Source organism: Cebus imitator, unplaced genomic scaffold (genome assembly GCF_001604975.1).
Source record: "Cebus imitator isolate Cc_AM_T3 unplaced genomic scaffold, Cebus_imitator-1.0 Scaffold0, whole genome shotgun sequence".
Taxonomy (NCBI): domain Eukaryota; kingdom Metazoa; phylum Chordata; class Mammalia; order Primates; family Cebidae; genus Cebus; species Cebus imitator.
The window spans coordinates 1,463,976-1,476,022 of NW_016107315.1; the positions used below are offsets into that span (position 1 = coordinate 1,463,976).

General features: G+C 45.9%; 2 protein-coding genes across 7 annotated transcripts in view; one reads left to right on the top strand and one right to left on the bottom strand.

The window, feature by feature from the left end:
- SPCS1 (signal peptidase complex subunit 1) overlaps nucleotides 1-1,390 on the bottom strand; it is a 2,813-nt gene extending 1,423 nt beyond the window's left edge. Inside the window, exons 1-3 of one of the 4 annotated variants that reach the window (XR_005198926.1) lie at nucleotides 784-1,390; nucleotides 473-532; nucleotides 295-381 (exon numbers count right to left, since the gene is read on the bottom strand). Coding sequence is in view for 3 of the 4 variants with exons in the window: in XM_017539220.2 (XP_017394709.1) it covers nucleotides 295-381; nucleotides 473-532; nucleotides 890-1,333 (591 nt within the window). In the remaining variant the exon portion in view is untranslated. The remainder of the gene's footprint in view (nucleotides 1-294; nucleotides 382-472; nucleotides 533-783) is intronic. The other 3 variants (XM_017539220.2, XM_037735899.1, XM_037736018.1) reach the window with 3 other exon arrangements.
- The window catches only part of GLT8D1 (glycosyltransferase 8 domain containing 1), a 13,942-nt gene continuing 3,036 nt past the window's right edge, over nucleotides 1,142-12,047 (top strand). Inside the window, exons 1-5 of one of the 3 annotated variants that reach the window (XM_017538922.2) lie at nucleotides 1,381-1,725; nucleotides 2,217-2,445; nucleotides 7,995-8,046; nucleotides 8,129-8,227; nucleotides 10,796-11,009. In XM_017538922.2, the coding sequence (XP_017394411.1) occupies nucleotides 8,031-8,046; nucleotides 8,129-8,227; nucleotides 10,796-11,009 (329 nt within the window). In that variant the 5' untranslated portion in view covers nucleotides 1,381-1,725; nucleotides 2,217-2,445; nucleotides 7,995-8,030. Of the gene's footprint in view, nucleotides 1,233-1,380; nucleotides 1,726-2,216; nucleotides 2,446-7,994; nucleotides 8,047-8,128; nucleotides 8,228-10,795; nucleotides 11,010-12,047 lie in introns of those variants that run through there. The other 2 variants (XM_017538871.2, XM_017538810.2) reach the window with 2 other exon arrangements.

A 12,047-nucleotide genomic window follows, 5' to 3' on the forward strand; every position in this document is an offset into this window, starting at 1 on the left:
AAAAAAAAAAAAAAAAAAAAAGAAGAAGAAAGAAAGGTGAGGGGGAAATGTAAGCACCATGAAAAACTCCAGTGAGCTTTTACTGTAAGATTATTACCCAGAGTAGCTGCCAAAGGAAATAAGCTTTGCCTTTTTACATAGTTCATAGCATCTGACACTATTTTTGCATTCTATTTTTCCAATGATAGCAGAGAGAAACACTGGGTTTGGGTCTCACTACTGAGGTGTAACCAAACCAACCCGACTCACAAAACCCAATTGCCACTAACACCCACACACCCACAAATTTCTTACCAAACATGAAAAAGCAAATCCGGCCATCACTATATAGACAGTCCACCCGAACTGTTCAGCCACGTATCCGTAGATAAATCCAACTATCTAGAGGTAAATGAAGTATATTAAACACATTCAAACTGAGGGTTGAGGGGGGTAGGCGGGGGCGAGGGTTAAATGTGAAACCAATACTTACTGCAGAAAAAAGAATAATTCCTTGAAACATCTGTTCAGCTAGCTTCTGGCCCTTGTAATCCTGGGGAGAAGCAGAGGAAAAAAAGAATTGGTTCCACCGCCGAGGAGATACAACTTCTGCCCTGACCTCACAACTTTGGCCCAGGGTGACCCCAACGTCAGGGACTCCCGCTCTTCTAAGGATCTGGGCAAGGAATCAAATTCTGGGTTTCCCGGGAGGAACTGAAACACCCTTACGGAGAATGGACAGGGAGATCCTCGCGGAGGAGAAGGGGACCCAGGAAGCAAGTCGGGAAAGAGGGTGGACGGTACCCATCTGGGCCCAGAACAGCGCAGCATCGGGTCGGTGCTCGGACATGGGCTTCGAAGCTGCCAGGCACAAGAGCGGCGTGCGGAGGTCCCCGGGCTGCGCCCTCACCATCTGCATGGGCAGCGAGCTCAGATGCTCCAGCATGGCTAGCTGAGGAGGCGGGCAGCCAAGCGAAGGTGGCAGGCTGCGAGGCGAGGGAGACCGAGATTTAGGGGCCCTGAGAACCAAGGTGTGACACTCCACGTCGCCAGGCAAGCCTTCGAAGCCTGGGAGCGCGATGGCCGCGGCTCCGGAAGCGGAAGTCTCCGACTGGCCGGCACAGTCCGTGTCCCCGCCCCGCGCCATCGCTAGGCGACGTGAGGTTTTGCCGCGGCGTGCTGCCCGCGAGGAAAGCTGAGGTGGTGGCGGCAGCGGCCGCATCGAGGCATTGAGCGCCCGTGAAGGGTACGCTGTCAGTGCTGTTGGGTGCCTGGAGCCGAGGCCCCGGTCCCGAAAACTGTCCTCGACATGCCTAAGCAGCCCAACGGTTGCCGGCGCGCGCCGCGTCTCCATGGCGACGGCCTTTTCTCTGTGAGGACCCCCGGCGGCGGGGCTGCCCCGCGGCGCCTGCTTGGCGCGACGGTGTAGCGGTCACAGCAACGTGCTGGCTGGACGTTGTAGGTCTGCGCGGCTGCCACGGAGCTAGAGGGCACGTGGGCTCGGCCCAGTGTGTAGGGGCCACGGGCGGCCAGACAACGGGCTGCGCCCCAGGGCCTGCGGCGCGGGCGCTGAGCTGGCAGGGCGGGCCGGGGAGCGTGTTGCATCCGCGTCTCCTCCTCCGCCTGCCGTGAGAGCACCCGCGGTGAGCCTCTGAGGGGAACGACTGGTTGGAGCCCTAACCCAGGGTACCTCTGAGCCTGGCGGGATCCCCGGAGCGTCACATCACTTCCCGATCACTTCTAAGTGTAAGGGGACCCCTCCTGACCCTTGGAATTTAGGGGGCTACCCTAGGCGGCATCCACAAGAGAGAGAATTTCCTTGGAGAGGGGAACCTGGTCCTCGGCTGTCCCTCTCATCCGCTTGGAGGGTCCCTTATCCGGGGGCTCCCGCACTCGGCCCTTTCACAGTCTGGCCGGCTTTACTGACCCTCACAGACCCAGGCTGGGCCCTCCTGATAGAGGCCAGCCGAAGGTTCACTCAGCCTCTTTCAAGGCTGGTGTATCTGTAAATCGTAGAGTCTCCACCGTTACCGTGAGCCAGGTGGGATGACCACGTTTTGGAGAGAAACCGATCTGAGGAACCGGGGCCTCTGGGTCCCAGCTGGCTCTCTGGCCTCCATGCTATGTATTCAGGGTTAGCCACAGACAGTGAGATTCAAGGCACTCCCGGGACAGGGTGGGACTGCTGTCCTCTTTCATGCAACCAGCAAATATTCACAGCACCTTGTTTGTGCCAGACAGCAGACCAAGCACACAGTTGTTAACAAGACCAGGCTGTTGCCTTAGAAGAGCCCAGAGCGTGTCAAGAAAGACAGCCACACCACGCCAGAAATACGTGACAGCTGGATTAGCCCTGGGAGAGGGAGGCCCAGATGTGGGAGCTCAGGGGAGGTGCAGCTCTACCTGGAGTTTGGAGGAGGCTACCTTGACTTCTGAAAGCCAAGTGGGAGCCAGCCAGATGAAAGGGTAGGAGAAAGTATTTATATATCTCAGTGCCCTTTCATCCTTGCACTTGGCAGAGGCCAAGCAGTTAACAAACAAAAAAATCCATGTTCCTATAAAGGCTAAAATGCAGACACCTTTGACACTTTTCTAACCTCATAAGGAGCCAGGACATGTAGAAGGCAGAAAGAGGGATGAGCAAGAGTTTATTCCTGTTTCCTTCTCATGCTCTGTATTTCTTAGTGTGTTTGAACAGACTTTCTGTTGTGTATATAAACATATCTGTGTGTGTGTGTGTGTGTGTGTGTGTGTGTGTGTGTGTTTGAGACTGACTCTTGTTCTGTCGCTCAGGCTGGAGTGCAGTGGTGCAACTGCAGCTCACTGCAACCTCTGCCTCCTGGCTTCAAGCGATTTTCCTGCCTCAGCCTCTTGAGTAGCTGGGATTACAGGCCTGCACCACCACACCCGGCTAATTTTTGCATTTTTAGTAGAGACAGAGTTTCACTGTGTTGGCCAGACTAGTCTCAAATGCCTGACCTCAAGTGATCCATCCACCCTGGCCTCCCAAAGTGCTGAGATTACAGGCGTGATCCACCGCGCCCAACCACTGTGGTCTTTTTTTTTTTTTTTTTTGAGATGGAGTATTGCATTGTCACCTGGGCTGAAGTGCAGCGGCACAATCTCGGCTCACTGCAACCTCCACCTACCAGCTTCAAGTGATTCTCCTGCCTCAGCCTCTCAAGTAGCTGGGATTACAGGCACCCACCACCATGCTCGGCTAATTTTTTGTGTTTTTAGTAGAGATAGGGTTTCACCATGTTGGCCAGGATGGTCTCGAATGCCTGACCTTGTGATCCACCCGCCTCAGCCTCCCAAAGTGCTGAGATTACAGGCGTGAACCACCACATGTGGCCCACTGTGGTCTGTCTTAAAATTCATTTCATGTGACAGCAGTTGCTGTAGAGACTTTATGGTATTTGAGATGTAAAGGGGGCCAGCGCGGTGGCTCATGCCTATAATCCCAGGACTTTGGGAGGCCGAGGCGAGCAGATCACCTGAGGTCAGGAGCTCAAGACCAGCCTGGCCATCATGGCAAAACTCTGTCTCTACTAAAAATACTAAAATTAGCCAGGCATGGGTGCATGCATCTGTGATCTCAGCTACTCAGGAGGCTGAAGCACAGGAATTGCTTGAACCCAGGAGGCAGAGGTTGCAGTGGGCCAAGATTACACCACTGCACTCCAGGCTGGGCGACACAGCAAGACTCCATCTTAAAGAAAAAAAATTTTTTTTCATTGGAATCCCTATTTAGGGGGCCCCAAATGCAAGCTTTGTAGAGCTTGCATTCTAGCCAGAAAAGACAGAAGTAAACAAATGAGATAATTTTGTAATTGAGGATGAGGAGTATGGTGAACTTTCCTGATGTTTTCTGAGAGGTTCCTAATGGTTTCTGAGGGAGGACAGAAAGTTGACCTTGGTCTTGGTGACCTCCACAAGAGCGGTTTGAATGTAGGAACAGCAGTCTGGTTGGAGGAGGCTAAAGAGAGGAAAGGAAGTGGAACTAGAAACTGTAAATTCCTCCAAGCTTTTGGAGTGAAGAGGAGCAGAGAAATGGGTCTATGGGTTGGTCTAGTGGGGTGGGAGGGATGGTATCTTTTTTTTTTTAAATTAACTGGAAGATACCAGAGCATGATTGCATGCTGATAGGTATGATCCAGTAGAGAGCAAGGGAGGTTGATGCTACATCAGGAAACAATTACAGTATTCAAAGCACCAGTGGAATGCCTTTTCATGGAAGTACTTGACCCATAGTAACAGGAGGGAAAACAGAAAAGGTGGGCACAGGTTTTGAGAACATAGGTATAAATGCTGCTAGCTAGCAAGTTAAAGTGTTGTTTTCCTCAAAGGTTTCTTTCATATTTCTGTGTATGCCTGACCTTGGTGCACGTGTGCGTGTGTTTAATTTTTTGTGAGTGTGTGAGAATTTTTGTGAGTGTTCTTCTGAACAAAAGAAATAATTCCTTTTTATAGTGAACAATTGAATACAGTTAGCCCTTTGTATCCACAGTTTTGTATCCTTGGGTTCAACCAACTACGGATTGAAATTCAGGGATACAGAGGGCTGACTGTAATACGTCATTTTACACAGGGACTTGAACATCTGTGGATTTTCTTTTGTTGTTGAGATGGAGTTTTCACTCTTGTTGCCCAGGCTGGAGTGCAATGGCATGGTCTCGACTCACCGCAACCTCCACCTCCTGGGTTCAAGTGAGTCTTCTGTCTCAGCCTCCTGAGTAGCTGGGATTACATGTGCATGCCACCATGCCCAGCTAATTTTGCATTTTTAGTAGAGACGGGGTTTTTCCATGTTGGTCAGGCTGGTCTCAAACTCCTGACCTCAGGTGATCTGCCTGCCTCGGCCTCCCAAAGTGCTGGGATTACAGGTGTGAGCCACTGCGCCTGGCCACATCCATGGAGTTTCATATACAAGGGGAGTCCTGGAGCCAATCCCTGACCGATACTGAGGACCAACTCTTGCTAATCAAATTGTACACAAATGTATTCTTACGAAAATGTAGTTACTATTACAGATCCAGGGTCTGTGCAATTTTGTTTTGATAATTCCTTTTAACCAGATCAGGAAAGCTCTCTAACCAGTAATAGCCCCAGGAAAGACAATATGGATTAGACATACTCCATGATAATTGGCATTTTGCACGTAGGTAACTGTGGAAGTTGTAGGAGCAAGTGGTTTCTGCCTTGCCAGTCTACTTAAGTATGTCAGATACTTGGTAGAATTGTGATTTTCTTGTTTCCACCCAACTGATGTCTCATGTGTGCCTCTTGATCCCATAAATGTTAACTAGAAGCCAACAAACTAAAAACATTGTCTCTTGTACCATTCATTAACTGGGATCTATTTGAGTCCAAGATTGTTTTCTCAGTGGTGGTAGAAGTTGCCTCATCACAGGCAGATGTTCGGGCTTTGTCCGAAAAACTCTCTTTCTGCCAGCTGCTGTAGATAAGGTCAGCCCATAATGTGATAGAGGCACATGACTTAGGGTATATACTAATGTGTATTCTTTAGAGAGGAAGTTCACTGATACATTGTACTTCATATATACTGCTTTTGAAAGATGTGTGTGGGCTGGGCCTGCTGGCTCATGCCTGTAATTTGAGCACTTTGGAAGGCCGAGGCAGGTGGATCACCTGAGGTCAGGAGTTTGAGACCAGCCTGGCCAACATGGTGAAACCCTGTCTCTACTAAAAGTAGCCGGGCATGATGGTACACACCTGTAGTCCCAGCTACTTAGGAGGCTGAGGCACAAGAATCACTTGAAGCAGAGGTTGCAGTTGAAGTGAGCTGAGATGGTGCCACTGCACTCCGGCCTGGGTGACAGAGCGAGACTCCGTGTCAAAAACAAAAAGTCTCAAAAAAAAAAAAAAAGATGTGTATTTTCCCCCAAATTTGTAATCTGTCCTGTGATCTCAGTTTAAAAAAATTTTTTTTAGACATGGGGTGAGGGGCAGGGGGGGTCACACTATGTTGCCTAGGCTGGTCTCCAACTCCTGGGCTCAGGCAGTTTGCTGCCCCAGCCACCTGAGTAGCTGGGATTGTAGGCATCAGCTGGCTGATCCCCAGTTTTTACTATTTTTTATTTTTTTGAGACAGGGTGTTGCTTTGTCACCCAGGCTGGAGTGCAGTGGCATGAACATATCTTACTGTAGCCTTGACCTCCTGGGCTCAGGTGATCTTCCTGCCTTAGCCTCCCAAATACCTGGGACTATTTTTGTATTTTTTGTAGATATGGGGTTTCACAATGTTGCCCAGGCTGGTCTTGAACTCCTGCTGCCTGACTTGGCCTTGTTGTTTTTGTTTTGGGATTACAGGCATGAGCCATAGTGCCTAGCCCCCAATTTTTAAAACAGCTCTTCAATATATTTCCCTTCTTTACAAAGGCCTTGAGAAATCAAGTGCCCGATATGCACACAATTTACCTAGGATGAAGTTAATTCAAACTTACTTTGTCTGTCGTCCCTGCTACTTGGGAGGCTGAGGCAGGAGCCTTGCTTGAGCCCAGGAGTTAGAGGCTAGCCTGGGCAATATAGTGAGACCCTGTCTAAAAAATTAATAGACCCTGTCTAAAAAATTAGACCCTGTCTAAAAAATGAATAGTCTTATGTAAGTGTTGGGTACTACTATGGGTGAAGATGTAGTAAGAAATGGTTAAAACATAGGTTCACAATATCTTGGTTGCATAAAATATCTTTAAGGAAACATTTTACCCAGAGAGTGTTGAAAGAATTTAATTGTTTAATAAATTTAGTTCTACCTACTGTCTTGTTTCCACTGAATTATTTGTTTTGAAAAAGTGGAAAGTCAGATGAGTTGAGGACTAACCAGGACAGAGTGACAACTAAATACCACTTTCTTAAGAGATGGGTAGCTAGGTAACAGAGATGGTTTTTGAGAATAGCACTCTAAATTTTTTTTTTTTGGCTGAACGCAGTGGCTTACGCCTGTAATCTCAGCACTTTGGGAGGCTGAGGTGGGCAGATCACGAGGTCAGGAGTTGGAGACCAGCCTGGCCAACATAGCAAAACCTCCTTTCTACTAAAAATACAAAAATTAGCTGGGTGTGGTGGTGCATGCCTGTAATCCCAGCCACTCAGGAGGCTGAGGCAGGAGAATTGCTTGAACCCGGGAGGTGGAGGTTGCAGTGAGCTGAGATCGCACCACTGCACTCCAGCCTGGGTGACAGAATAAGACTCCATTTCAAAAAGTAAAATAATAAACTTTTTTTTTGAGACAGATTTTCGCTCTTCTTGCTCAGGTTGGGGTGCAAGGGCGTGGTCTCGGCTCACTGCAACCTCCACCTCCCAGGTTCAAGTGATTCTCCTGCCTCAGCCTCCTGAGTAGCTGGGATTACAGGCATGCACCACCATGCCTTGCTAATTTTGTATTTTAAGTACAGATAGGGTTTCTTCATGTTGGTCAGGCTAGACTTGAACTCCCAACTTCAGGTGATCCACCTGCCTCCGCCTCCCAAAGTGCTGGGATTATAGGCATGAGCCACTGTACCCCACAATAAATTTTTCTTTTTTTTTTTGCTAGTTACACTGGCCTAAAATGCACTCCAAACTTTGATAGCAATTGGATTTTGTGAATTTTTGTAACTTTTTCTGTGCTGTAGGTTTGTCAAGTGAATTTGGATAATCTTTTCTTTGGGGACACTCATGTTAAAAGGTGAATGGGATACAACTCTGAACAGGGATGTTTTTACTGATGAGGCTAAGACCTCAGGTTACTTGGTCATAGACAACCTGAATCCATGTCTAATTTAACTAGGAATTTTAAGTAGAAACTTAATTCTTAAATGTTTCTTTTGCTTTTCATTTTGTGATGTATAATGTATAAGGCTAAGGTTATGTATTTCTCCAAATTATTTTTAAGTTTTTTATTATGACTACCATAAAAATTTCAGATCCTGAATTTAAAAAAAAGTGTTAGGGCATTTTGATGTCTATTCTCATGTACTTAATGACTTTGGGGACTTGTTTTTGTTTTGTAGGGTTAATAACTAATATTTATACGACAGAAGAAAAAGATGTCATTCCGTAGAGGTATGCTCTTTCTACAAGTTAAGTTTTTATGCCTGGTCAAAGATAAAAGAGGTATAACATAGGTTTTCCCTATCTATTTCAGTAAACCTCATCATCTTGGTCCTGGCTGTTGCTCTCTTCTTACTGGTTTTGCACCATAACTTGCTCGGCTTGAGCAGTTTGTTAAGAAATGAGATTACAGGTATGGGAACCCTTACTAATAATGCCTTAGAATCTGTTGAGGACCTGGTACTCTCTGTGTCATACATCCTAAGTTCTTCTTCTTTTAATACTACTAGCAGTTGTTTGTTAAGGGTTTGATCTGACAGAATATTCCTTTTCACCAAATCAGAGGCCTTAGAAGAGCCTTTGAGTGCTACCATCTGTTTACATTTCAGCAGGACAGGGCTTCAGAAAGTGAGGGCAGGCAAGTGTCCTTGGTGTTTGATGCCTACTCTAGTCACTAGAGTGTCAGTCTAGTTATTGTCCTTCAACTCGTGCAGCTCATCAGTGGGACTGTAGTAAAAAAAGTTTGTCAAGTGATTTTTGAAAATCACTTTGTTGTATAATACATTGCACAGTAAACTGAATTAGCTGTTCATACTGTTCTCCCTTGGTATTGAGGGATGTTTGAGGCCTGTTGGTCAAAAACCATCTTTGGATTGCCACCCACAATAGTTGACCAGAGTGAGACTATAATAGCTTTCCCCTGACTTTCACGGAGTGCCCTGCCCTGATAGCATGTTTTCTCATGTGTATATATGTATGATATATATATAAAGTAATGCACGTTCCTGGTTGGAAAGTGTATTAAAAAAAGAGGACAGTGGCCGAGTGCGGTGGCTTGCGCCTATAATCCCAGCACTTTGGGAGGCTGAGGCAGGCAGATCACGAGGTTAGGAGTTCGAGGCCAACATGGTGAAACCCTGTCTCTACTAAAAATACAAAAATTAGCTGGGCGTGGTGGCATGCACCTGTAGTCCCAACTACTCGGGAGGTGGAGGCAGAATTGTTTGAACTGGGAGGCAGAGGTTGCAGTGAGCTGAGGTCATGTCACTGCACTCTAGCCTGGTGACAGAGCAAGACTCCGTCTCAAAAAAAAAAAAAAAAGCCGGGTGCAGTGGCTCAAGCCTGTAATCCCAGCACTTTGGGAGGCCGAGGCGGGTGGATCACGAGGTCAAGAGATGAGACCATCCTGGTCAACATGGTGAAACCCCGTCTCTACTAAAAGTACAAAACATTAGCTGGGCATGGTGGCGCGTGCCTGTAATTCCAGCTACTTGGGTTGCTGAGGCAGGAGAATTGCCTGAACCCAGGAGGCGGAAGTTGCGGTGAGCCGAGATCGCGCCATTGCACTCCAGCCTGGGTAACAAGAGCGAAACTCCGTCTCAAAAAAAAAAAAGAAAAGAAAAAAAGAGACCAGCATTCAAGCTCCATGAGGGCGATCTGTTTTATCTCCTGTGCCTAAGGATAGTGGCCAATACTGGCTGTTCAATAAATAGTGGTTGAATGAATGATTTCATTATCTAGAGGTAATTTATTACAATATTGGCTTAGTACCTTCCAGTTTTTTCCTACATATCTTTTTTCTGTACAGTAGAGATTATACTATATATAAACTGTACATGGCATGTTTTTCTGTATATCATAAGCATATCACTGTGATGGTAGAAACTTTTCGTACATTAATGTCTATTAGTTTGTTTCCATGGGATAACATCTTTTGGCACAACAACTTTCAGACTTTTTGATGGCAGCCCTACAATGGGAAACACATTACATGCAGCATACATACATACATGTGTATTTGCTTATTGGCTGTCTATCCTCAGAAAGTTAGGGATGTTTTATTCATGACTATAATCCCAGTGCCTGGATATTGCCTGGCATATAGTAGATACTCAGGGTTCATTGAGGAATAAAAAATATATGAAAGGCAAGAATATTTACAGGACAATACTTGCAGAATATTTACACGACAGTACTTGTAGTTTCCTTGTGTATTTTCTTTGGTATTCTAATTTTTTTTTTTGAAACAGAGTTTCACTCTCATTGCCCAGGCTGGGGTGCAATGGCATGATCTTGGCTCACTGCAACCTCCACCTCATGGGTTCAAGTAATTCTTCTGCCTCAGCCTCCAAAGTAGCTGGGTTTACAGGTGTTCACCACCACACCTGGCTAATTGTGTATTTTTAGTACAGATAGGGTTTCACCATGTTGGTCAGGCTGGTCTTGAACTCCTAACCTCAAGTGATCCACCCACCTCAGCTCCTGAAGTGTTTAGATTACAGGCATGAGCCACCGCCCCTGGCCTCTACTTCAGTTTTTTATTGCAATCCAGAAACTTTTTCTATATAAATTGGTTGTGACTCAATTGGTTTCATGCTTACTTATGATTTGTGACTTAAGAAACACTGATTTAGTTTGCTGCTAAGTTTTCACGATTTAAGTAAAATTCTTTTGATTATAGTTCAGATTTTGTCCTTAGGAAACTCATCATACAAATTGCCACAATACATTCTAACAGGTGCTGTTATTTTCCTACCAGTAGTTATCAAAGTGCTGTCAGCCTATTTTAAAAAATGCTTCCTCCACTTTTCCAAAAGCTTGTTTACATATAGGGAAAGTTTCAGGGCTATATGCTTCACAGTTTAATGGCAGAGAATGAAGTAAATCCTTATCACAATCCTTACCTTCCCTTTTTCCATGTGTTGGACTCTGTATCAACCAATGAGATTGTATCACACTGCCTTCCATGTGTTCTTTTCAGATTCAGGAATTGTGGGGCTTCAACCTATAGACTTTGTCCCAAGTGCTCTCCGGCATGCAATAGATGGGAGAGAAGAGGAGATTCCTGTGGTCATCGCTGCATCTGAAGACAGGCTTGGGGGGGCCATTGCAGCCATAAATAGCATTCAGCACAATACTCGCTCCAATGTGATTTTCTACATTGTTACTCTCAACAATACAGCAGACCATCTCCGGTGAGCTCTGCTTACCTGATACTGCTTTTAGAGGATGCTCTAAAGCTGGCCAGCTGGCAATCTATGTTTTTCTGTTTTATATGTTGTTTTATACAATTGAGATTGTACTGCCGATAAACTGTACAAATGGCATATTTTTTTAGGATTGTATTATGAGCATATCCGCATAATAGCAGAAGTGATACAAGGAGCTCATGCCAGGAAGTCAACTGTAACTATGCAATGTTAACTCCACCTGATGTTGTTTTCGTAGTAATACTTTCTCACTGAAGGAAGCAGTAAATGTTGATTTGCAAGTCGCAAGTTCCTTACTTTATGGACATGCTCTGAGGAGTTCTGGTCTAGAGTGGGAAGGGACTTAGCAACAGTGGCAAGGTAGTATTGTGAAGCTGATCACAGATCCTGATCCAAATCCTGGCCCAGAGTGATCTGGGAAAACTTAGACAGTCCAATCCATTTTGAAAGTGAACTAAGACAAGACTTATTTTGTTTGTCTAAAAGATTAACCAGTTATCAAATTTCTAAAATATGTTGGTCCTTGTGGCTTTCTCCATGGTTCATAGTTTTTAAAGTTATAAAATCTGATACAAACAAAAACTACTAAAATAGACTACAGAAATAACACCAAGTATCCACAAAATGCTGATTTGAAACTAACCTAGAAAAAATGTGCAGTACACCTTTAGCAGTTTTTTCTTACAGGTAGTGCCTTAGACTTGAATGGTGGAATTACTCAGGGTCACCACAGTGAATTAAGAAGTCAGTCTGGGCCGGGTACGGTGGCCCAAGCCTGTAATCCCAGTACTTTGGGAGGCTGAGGCAGGCGGATCACGAGGTCAAGAGATCGAGACCATCCTGGCCAACATGGTGAAACCCCGTCTCTACTAAAAATATAAAAATTAGCTGAACGTGGTGATGTGCACCTGTAGTCCCAGCTACTCAGGAGGCTGAGGCAGAATTGCTTGAACCCGGGAGGCAGAGGCTGCAGCAAGCCGAGATTGTGCCATTGCACTCCAGCCTGGCACCTAGTGACAGAGC